At 53.5% G+C, this 15,014-nt stretch overlaps 1 protein-coding gene across 1 annotated transcript in view; it reads left to right on the forward strand.

The window, feature by feature from the left end:
- Prdm14 (PR domain containing 14) overlaps positions 1 to 14,714 on the forward strand; it is a gene marked incomplete at its 5' end in the record, with an annotated part of 20,463 nt that extends 5,749 nt beyond the window's left edge. The window contains 7 exon segments of the mRNA XM_005392110.2: positions 356 to 1,076; positions 1,579 to 1,632; positions 1,725 to 1,882; positions 3,792 to 4,059; positions 8,925 to 9,127; positions 11,620 to 11,721; positions 13,831 to 14,714. Coding sequence (XP_005392167.1) covers positions 374 to 1,076; positions 1,579 to 1,632; positions 1,725 to 1,882; positions 3,792 to 4,059; positions 8,925 to 9,127; positions 11,620 to 11,721; positions 13,831 to 14,082 — 1,740 coding nt within the window. The 3' untranslated portion in view covers positions 14,083 to 14,714.
- Positions 14,715 to 15,014: the final 300 nt, after the last annotated feature.

Below are 15,014 nucleotides of genomic sequence, written 5' to 3' on the forward strand. Positions count from 1 at the left end.
GAGAGGTCAGGGCGGGCCGGGGAGACTGGGGCGGCGGCGGGCTCGAAGGGGCGTGCGGCGCGGCCGCGTGGCCAGGGCCGGAGGAAGCGGGGCGAGGTTAGAGCGCGGCAGTAGGGAGCCGCGCGCCGGCTCGAGGTATTTGGGACGCAGGGCGAGGGCGACACTAACCAGGGCCTTGTAGCCGGCCGGGACCCCGGGCGGGTCCCGTGGGGTCTTTGTCCGCGCTGCTTCTGCGTTCGGTCGCCCGGCGAGCCGGGGCTGGCGGGACCGGGGCGGGCGGCTGGCGCGGTGAACCCAGACCCGGGTGCGGGCCGGGCTGGAGGGGCCGCGCTCAGCCGCCCTCGCCCTCCCGCAGCCCGGAGCGTGCCCCGCGATGGCGCTGCGGCCGCCGGCGCAGCCCGAGCCCCAGGACAAGGTGTGCCACCCGGCCGAGAGGCTCCAGGGCAGCCCCCAGGGCCTGGCGTCCTACTACTCGCCGTTCCCAGCCTATGGCCACTACCGGGGCGCCCTGCCCGCCGCGCCAGAGGACTTCCAGCCCTTCGGACAGCTGGAGCCCGCGATGTCCGCGTCGCAGCCCGTGAGCCCCTTCCCCTTCGGGGTGGCGTCGCCCTTGCTGAGCCCGGGCCTGGCACTGCCAAGGGAGCCGCTCTTCGACCTGCCCTGGTACAGCAAGTTGCCGCTGTGGTACCCGATCCCCCACCTCCCCAGGGAGGTGCCGCTCTTTCTGAACCCCCAGGAGCATGCGGGCGTGAGCGGCCACGACTTGGCTCCCGCGGGGGCGCCCAGAGACAGCGGCCAGGGCTGGGGACCTGAGACCCTCATCCCTCTGCTCCCCGGGAACGCCTCTGCTCTCCCAGAGGGACTGCAGACCTCGCAGCCGGGGTCCTCCCCGCGCAAGCGGCCGGAGGAAAGCCCCAAAGCCCCGAGCCTGGAGGGCAGCCCGCCCCCTGGCCGCCGGTTCCACTTCAGCGAGGAGGAGCTGCATTTCGTGCTGTACGGGGTCGCGCCCAGCCTGGAGTGTCCAGCCAGCCTGCACCACGCCGTCTCGGGCCTCCTGGTGCCCGCCGACAGCTCCGGTAAAGGGCACCGACGCCGGCAGGGAGCGGGGTTAAGGGGGGACCCGCTGGGAGGAGTCGCTTCAGGTGAATGGGGGGGGGGTCGCTGGGTCACCTCCAGCCGAGCGTGGGGCTCTGGGATCAGTTCTGGGGCCCTGCTCGTTGGCCTTCACGAGTCCCAAGGGTGATGTCGTGAGCGCCGAGGGCCAGGACAAACGGGCGCACTCCAGGCCCCTGCGTGCCAGTCGAGAGTCGGGGCGCTGTCGGCTGCGACATGAGGCAGTCATTGTCTCGGAGTCCCATTTCTCAAGTTTGCAAAATGGAGTTAATCAGGATTACATAAGCTTCACAAAAGGGCTCTGAGTCCCTCATGAAACGTAGGGGAAACGGTGTCAAAGAAGTAAAACGATAAGATAAACAGGATGACGGTTAGCTGTAGGCAGAAAGGACGAAAAGGCTTCAGAGAAGGATTTCGTAGGGAATGTGTTTCTCTTGAAGTGTTTAACCCTGCCTTTTTTCCCAGGGTCGGAGTGTCTTCCTCAAAGTCTGAATGGAGACTCCCTTCAACTTCCAGAAGGTGGGCAGCCTGCTTGCTGGACTGGCTTCCAGGACCCAGTGCGGAGTCGCTTTCCTCATTCTGTCTTGTCTCCCTGCCCGGGCTTTCCCTAGGTCTCTGCCTCATGCGGACCATGCTGGGTGCGACGCCCCATTTCGGCGTGTTCTGCAGTAGCTTCCTTGCCAAAGGAATCAGGTTTGGGCCCTTTCAAGGAAAAGTGATCAGCGCCAGTGAACTGAAGACCCACAGCGACAATTCTGTGGTGTGGGAGGTAATGTGCTTCCGGTGGATGTACTGGAAGGGGAGGGCAGCCGCAGGGGGAATCTTGGTCCTGTCCCTCTGAGTCCAAAACCAGATGCTTTAAATGCATGGTGTTGGAAGTCTGTTAAAAGGAGTAAAAACGAATTTTAGACTTTGGTAGTCTTTGCTTGTAAAACGAGCCGTGGATTGTTATGTGCTGGCATGCTCCAAATCAGTGACAGTGTCTGGAGCATGCTGGTGACACTGCAGTTGGTTCATCTGCAGGAGAACCGCATTTGTTAGAATATACCCGATACCTGAAATGGCTCAGAACACCTTGACCCTGAATTTCCGGTTATAGGAATGTAGTTTTAGGAAAAAACCGGAAATTTAAGCTATGTGGGAAATGTTAATCTTGGGGTTGTTTATAGTAAAACATTAGAGGGCTGGGTGTGGTGTCCCAGCTACTTAGAAACTGAGGCAGCAGGATCATGAGTTTGAGGCCGGTGGTGGAGGAAGTACTGTATTAAATTATGGCTCTGTTACTATAGAGGAATGTGTCTTTAAGTAGTGGAATTAAATTAACTTTATTTCTATTACCTCTGCTTATGAAATTAGCATGCATTCACAAAATTTGGGAATTGAGAAAGTGATAAAAACATTAATCTTTCGTTTAATTTTTTTTTATGAGTAGGGAAATTTATTGGGAAAAGAAATGGGGAATAGGAATGGCTCCCGAGAGAAAGGAGCAGTCCCAAAGGGGTTGCTCCCTCTTTTAAAAATCTATTTTATTAATTTTTTTTGAGGGTACTGCAAATCGAACTCATGACCTCATGCTTGCCAGGCAGGCACTGTGCCACTGAGTTGTATCCCAAACTCCATCTTTCATTGAATTTTTGTTTTGATTTTTGGGATAGTGTCTACCGTGCTAGTTCAGGCTGGCCTTGAACCAGTATGTATCCCAGCTGGCCTGGAAGTCATAGCAATCCTCCTCGCTCAGCCTCCTGAGTGCTGGGGTTAGAGGTGTGTGCCACCACACCTAGCAAAAGCACTGGTAAAAGTGCCGTATCACCTAGAGAGATGTCCTTAATGGGGCTGGGGATGTAGCTCAGTGGGATAAGCGCCTGCTGGCAAGTGCAAGGTCGTGAGTTCGATCCCTCATACTGCAAAACAAAAAAAAAAGAGAGATGTCCTTAATAAATTTACAGTACTTCCAGGCGTCGCGGTACCTGCCTGGGGAGGCTGAGGCAGGAGGATTACTGGGAGTTCAAGGCCAGCCTGGGCTACATAATGAGACCCTGCCTCAAAAAAGAAAGAGGAAATAAATTTATACCACTTGTAGACATGTGTACTACTTGTAATGATATAGAAATCTGATTTATAGATAAATATATTTGGCATATACTATATAGATACCTTAGTTTTTTCTTTTTCTTTTTTTTTTTTTCCCTGGTACCGGGAATCGAACTCACGACCTTGCACTTGCCAGGCAGGTGCTGTGCCGCTGAGCTAAATCCCCAGCCCCACGTTAGTTTTTTCTTTAAGGCCGGGACCTTTTACCTTGCCCGTGCTGGCCCTCAGTCCCTGAGCTTAAGTGATCTTCCTGCCCCCCGCCCCCAGTCGCTGGGATCACTGGTGCTTTGTATTCATGCTCACTCGGCCTTTGGTTACAATTATTTTCTTTTTCTTCTTCAGTCCTGATGATCAAACCTAGGGCCTCGAGCATGCTGGGAAAGTACACCACCGCTGAGCTACAATTCCAGCCCCACTTACACATTTCTTAGTAAATTTGTTTTGTGGGTTAGGGGAAAGAAAAATGTACAGAGCCGGGGATGTAGTTCAGTGGCACAGCGCCAGCGCGGCAAGTGCAAGATGCTGAGTCCAATTTCCGATTCAAAGAGAAAAGTGCAGACCCAAACTTTGTGTTTTATTTCCTTTAGATCTTTGAAGGTGGCCACCTGAGCCACTTCATAGATGGAAGGGAGACCGGGAACTGGATGTCTTACGTCAACTGTGCCCGCTTCCCCAAGGAGCAGAACTTGGTTGCTGTTCAGTGTCAAGGACAGATATTTTACGAGAGCTGCAAGGACATTTGCCAGAACCAAGAGCTGCTCGTGTGGTACGGAGACTGCTACGAGAAGTTCCTGGACATTCCCGTGAGCCTGCAGGCCACTGAGCAGGGTGCGCAGCCGGCAGCGCCCGCAGAGGGTGAGTGCTGCTCTGCCTGCCCACCCAGGCCGGCCTGGGGCGGGGCCGAGCTCTCCCCTGAACTCACCAGTCAAAATCTTAACCGGGGAGGGAGGGTTGCCCTGATAAAGGCAATGTTTTCCAGGTCTTTCCAAAGCTGCTGGAGCTACTCCTATTCATAGGGGTACCCCAGCCCTCCAACCCCCCTCCCCTTCTTGAGAGTAAAAGACAAGAGAAATAAAATAAATGGATGCCTCCTCTGCCTTAGGCGAGTCAGTTTTGACTCTGCTCGGGCTCAGAATAACAGTGGATGCTGGGCATGGTGGCACACGCCTGTAATCCCAGCACTTGGGAGGCTGAGGCAGGAGGATCGTTGTGAGTTCCAGGCCAGCCCGGGCTACAAAGTGAGCTTAACGCCAGCCTGAACTGCATAGCAAGACCCTGTTGCAAAAAAAAAAAAAAAAAGGGGGCAGGGGATTTAGCTCAGCGGCAAAGCGCCTGCCTGGCAAGCGCAAGGTCATGAGTTCGGTTCCTGGTACCGGACAAAAACCAAAAAAAAAAAAAAGTTAATTAAGGGGAGTTGCTTAATTGGTAAACATTAAGCATTGTTTTGTTCAGATGCCTCCAGTGTGTGCCAGATATCAAGGGTACAGTGTGTGTGCTGCTGTGGGTCCGGGTGAGTTAGAGGACACGGAGCCAGGTGCTGCCGCAGCCTGGAGCACGGCCATGCGCGCCTAGCAAGGGCACTGTGTGAAGAAGCTGGTTCTCATGGGGGGTGGGCTCTGCCCTTTCTGTACCCTTCCTAAGGAGGCTGCTGCCGGCCCCCAGACCCTATCTGAGCAGCCTGGAGCTAGAGGCCCACCACGCCACTTGGCCCCTACCCCGGGTGAGCCTCTGGGATTTGATTTTGTGGGGTTGGAGGAGCTTGGGGCTGCAGGGCAAGTGCTCTCCCACTAACTCCATCCCCAGGCCTCTGTTTGCATTTTAAATAAGCTCTCAAGGTTGGAGCGCTAGTAACCCTCTAGGTAGGACACGTGTCAATCACTGAGGTGTGTGAAACCGAGATGGCAGACACGATTGCTTACGTAAAAGAACAGCAGATTGCAGTGACAGGCAGGAGGGTGACTGTCTGCCGGCCTGTCTCCAGCTAGACTGACACCCTCCAGGCAGGAAATGACCCCAAACCCCGAGATGGGCCCCGCTGCCTGTGTGTCCTGAAGGACCCTGAAGGAGGAAGACTTCACAGCTAACTTGGGGAGAGCTGCTTAGGAATGGGAGGGAGTGAAGGAGTGAGGCAGCGGGGGAGGGAGGCCGCCTGGGCTCCGGGCAGGGGTTCGAAGGAAGCTTGCTGTCTTCCAGCCAGCCGTTTGAGCAGGGCGGGCTGTCAGGATCGTTTTGTGAACTGTGCCACTCCTTCGGGGGGCATGGGCGTGGGGTGAGGGTAGACTGGGGCTCTCTGTGCCGTACTTGGGACCAAAACAAGTAAGAATTGCAGTCACTTCCAGAAATGTACCAACTGCATTTGAAGCAGAAGTGGAAAATGGATTGGAGAAAAAGACATGTTGAATAACACCCCCCCATGTTATCACCCTTTTGAGAAGTTACCCTCCAGTATGCGTTGAACTGTCGGTGTCCATAGCCTTCCATAGGCCAGTCGTGCTCGTGATAAGCCGTCAGCAGGGCGCAGTGGGGCTTGCGATGCGGACGAAGGCCAGCGTGGAGCCACCGGTGCTCCAGGTCTGAGCCAGGTGGCAGTGGATGCCCACGGCACCGGGAGGTGCGATGTGGACATTGAATGGAAGGGAACTTGTAAACAACCTAGTTTGGTGCAAAGATGCGGTGTGCATGATTTTTTTGTTGTTGTTGCTGCTTGTTTTTGTGGTGCTGGGGTTGTCTAACCCCAGGATTCATGCCAGACAAGGGCTCTACCCCTGAGGGCCCCTCCCCTGCGGCAATATGAGTATTCTGGGACAGGATAACAAAGATCTGACCGGGCGTGGGGTTACACGCCTGTTACCCCAGCACTCTGGGAGGCTGAAGTAGGAGGTCCACAAGTTTCAAGCTGGAGCAGGGTCTGGGCAACTTGATGAGATCCTGCCCAAAAATTTAAAAAAAGAGACGGGTCGTAGCCCAGTGCAAAGGCCTGGGTTCAGTCAGGAGAGATCTAAATTCTAAAGTCCTCTGCTCTCCCAAAAGGGTGTGTTTTGACCAAAGGTTTTTTGAGAGGGCTTCCCCATCAGGTCTGGGCTCCGTGTGTGTGGGGTAGTCAAATGTGCAAGAGCTGTGTGTGTTTCAGGCTGGAGGTGTGGGATGTGAAGACCACTCTTTATTAAGAAAAGTACACATCATGAAATCGACCATCTTGGAGACAGCTCTTACTTTTTATTTTATTTATTTCTTTATTTATTTGTCTTTTTGAGACAGGGTCTTGCTATGCAGTTCAAGCTGGCCTTGAGCTCACTTTGTAGCCCAAGCTGGTCTGGAACTTGCGACGATCCGAGTGCTGGGATTACAGGCCTGCGCCACCACGCCTGGCCATAGCTCTTAATTTCTAGCGAACCGTCCTGGAGAGTGTCAGTATTACCGGGGCTGGGAAGCTCCTTGGCAGAAAAAGAGATCAGGATAGAAGGAAAAAGAAAAGGACTAGGATAAAATTCAAATATATTTCCTAAGACCTGAACAGGAAATCTAGCCGGCTGCAGCCCATTGGTAAAGGTCAGTTTTTGTGCTTCGGGGCTTTCATTTGTAAAATCACTTACCCTGTCCAGGAAGCAGGCCGGGTATTTCTGACCAATGGTAGCTGGCTCTGAGCTGGAAGCCCCTCAGCAGGGGCCGAGTGTATTAAGCACCTCAATGAAAGTGATAGGCCAGCAAGCAGGCCGCACCCCTCGCTTGGCTGTAGCCCTCCCACCCCTCCTGGTTATTCACTTAAGGAATGGTTTATTTCCTCTACCACCTGTAAACCTCGCCTGGGATGTAACAAAGCCCCTGCTGGCCCGATACAGAAAAGATCTCTATCTGCAGATTCTTGCATAGACCCCCTGGCTCTTTTCTCCCCGGGGGCAGACCGAGGTCTCAGTGGTGGGTTTCTTAGTGAAGCCGCTTTACACCCTGGAATCCAGAGTGTCCAGGTGGGCGGGGTGCTTTTCGTAGGTGGCCCTGTCCTCTCCCCTGCCCCCGGTGCATAGACACCTCTGGCCGTCCCCCAGGACCTCTGCTCTAACCGCCCCCTCCACTGATAAGAGCACCTTTGCTTCTCTCAGAGCCTGCCTGTCACTCAGTGACCCTGTCCACAGCTGTTAGGACTCAGCCTTCAAAAGCACAGCAGACCCCACGTGTATTAAGAAAGCCAAAATGTTTGCACTCTTATTCTGAATGTGAATAGCTCTGTAGCTTCGGCTGCTCCTGTGGGAGTGAGGAGGGAGGTAGACTGCCATCAGCTAACCTTGGAACAAGGCCTGGCAGGAAGTTCAAGAACTGTAGTGCCACCCACTGTGATGGTAGATGCTTGTAATCGCAGCTACTTGGGAGGCTGAGACAGGAGGGTTAAAGAGGCCAGCCCAGACAAAATAAAAATCTATCTCAAAATAAAATGGAGCTGGAGATGTAGCTCAAGGGCATGAGCTCAAGCCCCAGCACTTCAGGGGAAAAAAAATGTGAACTATTCTTAAATTGGGCTGATAGGTTTTCTTCAACAAAAGCACTTTGGCAAACAAAAGAACAGCCTGTATGTCTCTCCCCTCCCCCGGGAACTGAACCGGCCACCTCACGCTTACCAGGCGCTGTACCTGTGCCGCTGAGCTAAATCCCTGGCAGCCTGTATTTCTATTAAGGAATAAGTGCTACAATCTAAGGTACAATTGGATTATCACAGTTCATTCTTTGATTTTTGAGACAGGGCCTTGTTTGTGGTCCAAGGCTGGCCTTGAACTCACCATCCTGCTGATTACAGGCATGCTCCATCCTGCCTAGCAGCATTATTGATACACTTCTTAGGACTTCCTTATCTTACCTGGGTGTGGTAGGGCAGGACTGTACTCCCAGCACCCTGGGAGGCTAAAGCAGGAGTGAAGGAAATTTTGAGCAGGCCTTGGGCAATTTAGCAAGACCTTGTCTCAAAACATCAGGAATGGGCTACAAAGAGCTCAAGACCAGTTTGAACTGCACAGTGAGACCCTGTCTCAAAAAAAAAAAAAAAAAAAAAAAAACCTGGAAGCCGGGCATTGTGGCGCACACCTGTAATCTCAGCACTCGGGAGGCTGAGTCAGGAGGATCGTTGCGAGTTTGAGACCAGCCTGTGCTACAAAGTGAGCTTTGAACTGCATAGTGAGACCTTGTCTCAAAAAAAAAAAAAAAGGTCAGAAAATGCAGCTCAGTGTGAGGGCCCTGGGTTCCATCCCCAGTACCACAAAAAAAAAAAAAGGGAGAGAGGGAAAGAAAATCCTTATCTTAGCTAGGTATGATTCACATCTATAATAGAACCCCAGCATTTGGGGAAGCTGAAGCAGGAGGGATGGACTTCAAGGCCACACAGCAAGACCCTGTCTCAAAACAAACAAGGTCTCACTATGTAGTTCAGGCTGGCCTTGAGCTCACTATGTGGGGCAGGCTGGCCTCAAACTTGTAGCAGTCCTCCTCCCTCAGCCTTCCTAGTACTGGGATTACAGCTGTGGGCCACCATGCTTGGCTTGTTTTTTGGGGGATAGGGTCTCACTGTATCATTCAGGCTGGCCTTCAACTCACGATGTAGCTCATGCAGTGATTCTCCTGCCTCAGCCTCCCAAGTGCTGGTACTGTAGGTGTGTGCCGGTATATGTTTACAGTGTCGTGGGGGAGGGAAGGTAGCTGACACCTGAACCCACGGGCACTCACCCTGTGTCTGACAGAGTCCGCAGAAGGTTACAGATGCGAGAGATGCGGAAAGGTGTTCACCTACAAATACTACAGAGATAAGCACCTCAAGTACACGCCCTGCGTGGACCAGGGCGACAGGAAGTTCCCGTGCTCGCTGTGTAAGCGGTCCTTTGAGAAGCGGGACCGCCTGCGCATCCACGTTCTCCACGTTCACGAGAAGCACCGGCCGCACAAGGTGAGCCGGGCTGGAGGGGTCGCTGCAGGGGTTTGCGCGGGGGCAGGGAGCAGGCTCTGGGGAGCTGAGCCTGGAAGGACAAACCGGCTCTCCGATGCAGTCTGGAGGTGCAGCGGGTGTTAAAGGGGCACGGGGTTAAGACCCTCCAGGCGTTGTGTGTGATCAGAGGTAATGGTACTTCGCCCTGTGTCTGGAAGTCATGCAGGTATTTATAGTTGTGTGTCTTTACCTACCTTTTTTTTTTGAGTTGTTTTGGGTTTTTTGGTTTGTTTTTTGGTTATTTTGAGACAAAATCTCTCACTATGCAGTTCAGGCTGGCCTTGAGCTGGCTTTAGCCCAGGCTGGCCTCGAACTCGCAAGGATCCTCCTGCCTCAGCCTCCTGAGTGCTGGGATTACAGGTGTGCGCCACTACACCCAGCTTTGGGGGTGTCACAATACAGCCCAGGCAGACCTCAAGCTCACACTGATCTCCTGCCTCAGCTTTTGGAGCGCTAGGATTACAGGCCAGCACCCCTAATCCCCCCTCTCTTTTTTCCTGTTTCGATGGTGCCGAGGTCTGGCCCAGGCTTCTCAGCTTGCTGGCTAGGGCTCTACGGTGGAGTTGCAGGCTGGGGAAGCTGAGGTGTGCTCAGGAGTGCAAGGCCTCTGGCTGGCCTCATGACGAGCTCAGGGGCCACCATCTGCCCTCGCAGACCCTGCTTGCTCTGCCAGGCTTGGTGCAGAAGGGATGAACCCGCTTTGCCCGAGTGAGAGAGGGGAGAGGCTTGGGCACACAGCTTATTCTCGAGTCCCTGTTCTGTTGGGGCCATTTAAGGAAGTGGTGACATTGAGCCCTGTTTCCCTCCCCCACTCCCCGGTACCGGGAATCGAACTCACGACCTTGCGCTTGCCAGACAGGCGCTGTGCCGCTGAGCTAAATCCCCAGCCCCTCCCTTTCTTAAAAACGGTGTAAAGTTCATAAAATTGTCGTGGTCTCTCTCCTCTTTCCTAAGTTGAGGTTTCTTACTCAGTGTTATGTTTAAGGCTGAGGTCAGTGGCAGAGTCCTTGCCTCGCACGCTGCAGGCCCTAGGATCGCAGCCCGGCCCAGCACATAGCACTCCTCGGCAGAGTAGCACTGGGCCAGGCGGGCGGAGTGCTTGTCTGTGGCCGTGTGTACCCCACCTGGGAGGGGCTGGGAGGCAAATTACGGTTAAGCCAGACTAGAAGGAAAACACAAGTGCAGCAGATGTGCTCTCAAGAAATGTTCTGTTGGGTCGTTTTTTGGGGGTACTGGGAACTGAACTCAGGACCTTGTGCTTGCCAGGCAGGTGCTGTGCCGCTGAGTTGTATCCCCTGGGCCTGTTTTGTCTTCTTTTAGACAGGGTCTCACTGTAGTTCAGGCTGGCCTTGAACTCTCTTTGTCTTGGGTTTTGGTTCTGGAGATTGAACCCAGGCGCTTGCACATGCTTAATTTATGCCCTACCAGTGAGCTACATCCCAGTCCCTAGGTAAGTGATTTTTAAGCAGAAAAATCATTGATGTGCTCACGCCAGAAAATGCTGGGTATGCAGCTAAAAGCTGGGAACTCCATCTCGCCACCTCCTACCTGAGTGTCCTTTCTCCTTAAATAATTAACCGGCGAAAATTAACGGAGGCCAGTGCCCTGAAAAGTGACATCGGTTTCAAAAAGAGCACCGACTAAAGTGTCAGAAAAAAATCCCTGTCGTCCTTGGGAGCTGCAACTGCACTGAGTTCGTGCACCAGTTCAGAATTTTCCGTCTCCAGGCCTTTGCTTTCCCAGAAGCCTTTTTGTTGTTTCTGCCTCGCCCTTCCATGCTAGAGATTGAACCCAGGACCTTGCGCTGCGCTGCGTTTCTAGCCCTTCCTTTTATAAGGTCTCCCGAAGCCACTAAGGTGCCCACACTGGGCTTGAACTTGTGGACTTCAGATCTTCCTACCGCAGTCCTGGGGTTGCAGGTGCGGTGCCACACCGGGCTCACAAAGCACTGCGCTCTGTCAGGTGCTCCGCAGCACACCACACTTCATCTGTGGCTTCCTTGTAAACTTCGTTTCTGTTTTTGTGGGTACCAGGAATCGAACTCGGGACCTCGTACTTTCCAGGCAGGCGTTGTACTGCTGAGCTATATCCCCAGCCCTACTGAACTTCGTTTTGTTTTATCTTTTTGAGAAGGGTCTCGCTGTGCAGTTCACACTGGCCTTGAGCTCACTTTGTAGCCCAGACTGGTCTGGAATTTGCAACGATCCTCCTGCCTCAGCCTCCCGAGTGCTGGGATTACAGGCGTGCAGCACCATGCCCAGCTATTTAACTTTATTTTATTTCACTTGCTTTTGATCCGGAGTCTCACTGAATTGCCCCAGCATGGGGCAGCCCACTGTTTACAGACAGTAGACCTGAGGCCCCGCTCCCCTGCGAACATGATGCTGAAACAGACTCACTGTCGGGGGAAGGAGGTGCGGTTTCAACTCTGCTTTGCTTGCTTTTCACCCTAGTGCTCCACGTGTGGGAAATGCTTCTCTCAGTCTTCCAGCCTGAACAAGCACATGCGCGTCCACTCTGGAGACCGGCCGTACCAGTGCGTGTACTGTGCAAAGGTGAGCAGGCCCGCGTGGGCGCCCATGGGTGGGGAAGCACAGGGCCTGCACGCTGAGCTTCATCTGCAGCCCTTTTTTATATTTCGAGGCAGGGTCTCCCTGAGTCCCTAAGTTGTTGGCTGGACAAGAATCTGCAGTCCTCCTGCCTCAGCTTCCCAGAGCACTAAAGTCATAAAAGAAAACTTTTTTTTTTTTTGTCTTTTTGAGGCAGGGTCTCGCTATGCAGTTCAGGCTGGCCTTGAGCTCACTTTGTAGCTCAGGCTGGTCTCGAACTCGCCATGATCCTCCTGCCTCAGCCTCCCGAGTGCTGGGATTACAGATGTGCGCGACCACGCCCGGCTAAAGTCATAAAAGAAACAGAGTGTCTCAGCGGGACTTCTAAACACCCCACATAGGAATGAAACATTAATTCTACTAGGCTTAGGGAGACTGGTACTTGTAGAAAAAAATCAGCATAGTAAAACAAGGCTGAAACATAAGTAACCATAGGAACCCAGCACAGATAGAGGAGGTGGCCAGAGGTTTGGTGGATGTGGTCTTTCCTGAGGGGTAATCGTGTCCCATCCCATGGGATTTTCAGAGCAAGGACAAAATACCCTACAAACCGCCCTGTCTCTGGAATCCTAATTCTGATGCTCACCCAGTGCTTCTAGCTAACCTGGAAAGAGGGGCGCTCTGAGGGGGAAGCCGAGGCCAGCTAAATTACTCGTGACCTGGCATTCTGGCTGACCTGGCATTCTGGCTGATGCATTCGATTCCAGCTCTTATCCTGAGGGCTGAGCACCCCGGGTGGTCTTTGTTCGGTGCAGTGACCTGACTCCTCCCCACCTGACAACCCTGGGGTCCTGCTACCAGACACCCGCTCTCCACTGGTCCCTCCCAGACCCGTGTTCAAGTTCACTAGTTCACCTCCTGTTTTATATTACTGCCACTGAGCCCAGTACATAGTCAGAACGTTTTCAACACACCGCCAAGTACAAATGTCAGAAAGTTATATCGAAATAAAGGAGACCAAAGGTTATAAATAAGGGGAAGAGAAGATGTGACCAAGAATATGTAAAATAAACAAACGCAGTAAAATGTCCAGGAATCTAAAATTTAAAGCTGCACTGGAAAATAGTCAGGCAGTTTCTTAAAACTGCACATGGCCAGGTGTAGAAGCCACAAACCAGCCGCGCAGGCGTTGCCGGGAGATGAGGCGGAGGGTTGTGAGTTAGAGGCCCCGACCCTGGGGAACTGGGGACACCTCATCTCAGAAAGATCAACCAAATTTCCACCTGTCCCAGCACCCTGCCGCCGCTCTCCTGAGCGCTTCTCCCAGGGAGACGCAGGCTTTTATGTTCACACAAACCTGCAGACAACGTCAGTCACAGTTTTACTCAGAATAGCCCCGAACTGGGAGTGACCCGGATGTCCCACAGCAGATGAGCACCAAAGCTGAGTGGGTGTGCTGCCCTTGTCGCTGGGCACTGCTGGGCAGTGAGAGAAACGAGCTGGTACACAGCCTCGGCAGATCTCTGGAGAAGGATGCTGAGTGACAAAGCAAATCCTGGAGCGATTGTACGATCACCTATTGTACGATCCCGTTTATGTGACAGTCTTGCCCTGCTAAAGCTGTAGAAGTGGAGAACAAAATAGTTGGCGGCCTCATCTAAAGGAAAACGAGGGAGAGAGTTCGCAGGACAATGATGGGCTCTAGAACTGTAAGATGTAGCCACTGAGGGAAGTTGGCTCTTGGGTGTACAGAATTTGTTATTGTTTACAACTGACCGAGATATGTACAAGTATCTCAAAATGTACAGTTTTTTTTTTTTTACTTAAAAAAAGAAAACCAGAGCCAGGGTGGTGGCGCACACCTACAATCCCAGCACTCAGGAAGCTGAGACAGGAGGATCATTGTGAGTTCGAGACCAGCCTGGGCTACAAAGTGAGCTCAAGACCAGCCTGAACTGCGTAGCGAGACCCTGTCTCAAAAAGACAAATAAAAAAGATTCATCCATTAGGCAACTAAGGGGCACGTGAGTGATCGGTAGCAATGCAGTCAGCCCCCTCCTCACAGGGGTCCAGCCCAGGGAAGTCGTTTTTTCTCCAGCTCTCTGTCCTCTGCAGAAGTTCACTGCCTCCAGCATCCTCCGCACACACATCAGGCAGCATTCCGGGGAGAAGCCCTTCAAGTGCAAGTACTGCGGCAAATCTTTCGCGTCCCACGCTGCCCACGACAGCCACGTTCGGCGCTCGCACAAGGAAGACGAGGGTGGCACCTGCAGCATCTGCGGGAAAGTCTTCCCGGATCAGGAGGCCCTGGATTCCCACGTGAAGGCTCACGGAGACTGCTTGCCCTCCGAGTGCGGGACCATGTGAAAACCGAGGACGTGGACGGAACGTTAGATGAGAGATGGGACAAGAGAACCAGCCACCGCCGGACCGCCAGGGTGACGGGGGCTCTTGAGGACGTGCTTTCCACGCTTGTTAGCGAGAGCAGAACGCCGGGGACTTCGCCAGAGCAGTGCGAGCTTACAGGGGCCTGAGGGTCTGAAAACATCTCCCCAGACACAGATGTCCCTGGAGCTCAGGGACAAGGCAGAGTCCCAGACTTCCCGGTGAAGGAGAAGCTGGATTCTTTTATTTGACCTGAGCCCCCGGATTCACAATGTCTGCCCGTCCTGGATCAATTTCTTCACGGTACAGGGTTCATTTACTGAAGCTACGGCTTGATTGTTAGTACTGTGGTTAAGTTTTCAGCTGTGCATTAACCTCTTGTCTTTATTTGGATTCGTTTTAACTCCCGTGTCCCTTCCCCCGACGCACACGACACATGCCAGATAACGCGCTTCGCCCCAAGCACAACCACTCGGAGCTGGTTGTGCACCCTGCCGTCTGCGACCGCGTCAGCCGGGGAGGAAGATTACATCCCAGTGAACGAAGGCTGAAACGAAACCTATTTATGTTGCTCTGGTTTTAAACTTGATTTCATTTCTGAGAAATAAAGTGGACTCTTGCTCAGGGCTTCGTAAGTAGCGTGTCGCGGTACAGCGGGAGGGCAGGGAGAAGCCCCCGGAGACGCGTGTGCTGGGTGAGGCCTCCCGGGACCGGGCGGGAGTCGGAGTTAGTGACAGCCAAAGTCACTGAGCACCTGCCTGGAACACGCTGCCCCTGGGTGTGCCGCTGTTCAGAGGAGAATGGACACCTAGAGGTGACGGAAGTGGTGGGCAGTCTCCTGTCCCTGAGGGGCGGAGCCGCATCTGCCCATCTGCGAAGCCTCCCAACTAGCGCGGGGCTTGGTCTGAGCCCTG

This window comes from Chinchilla lanigera, unplaced genomic scaffold, assembly GCF_000276665.1.
Source record: "Chinchilla lanigera isolate Chin_1 unplaced genomic scaffold, ChiLan1.0 scaffold00043, whole genome shotgun sequence".
Lineage (NCBI taxonomy): Eukaryota > Metazoa > Chordata > Mammalia > Rodentia > Chinchillidae > Chinchilla > Chinchilla lanigera.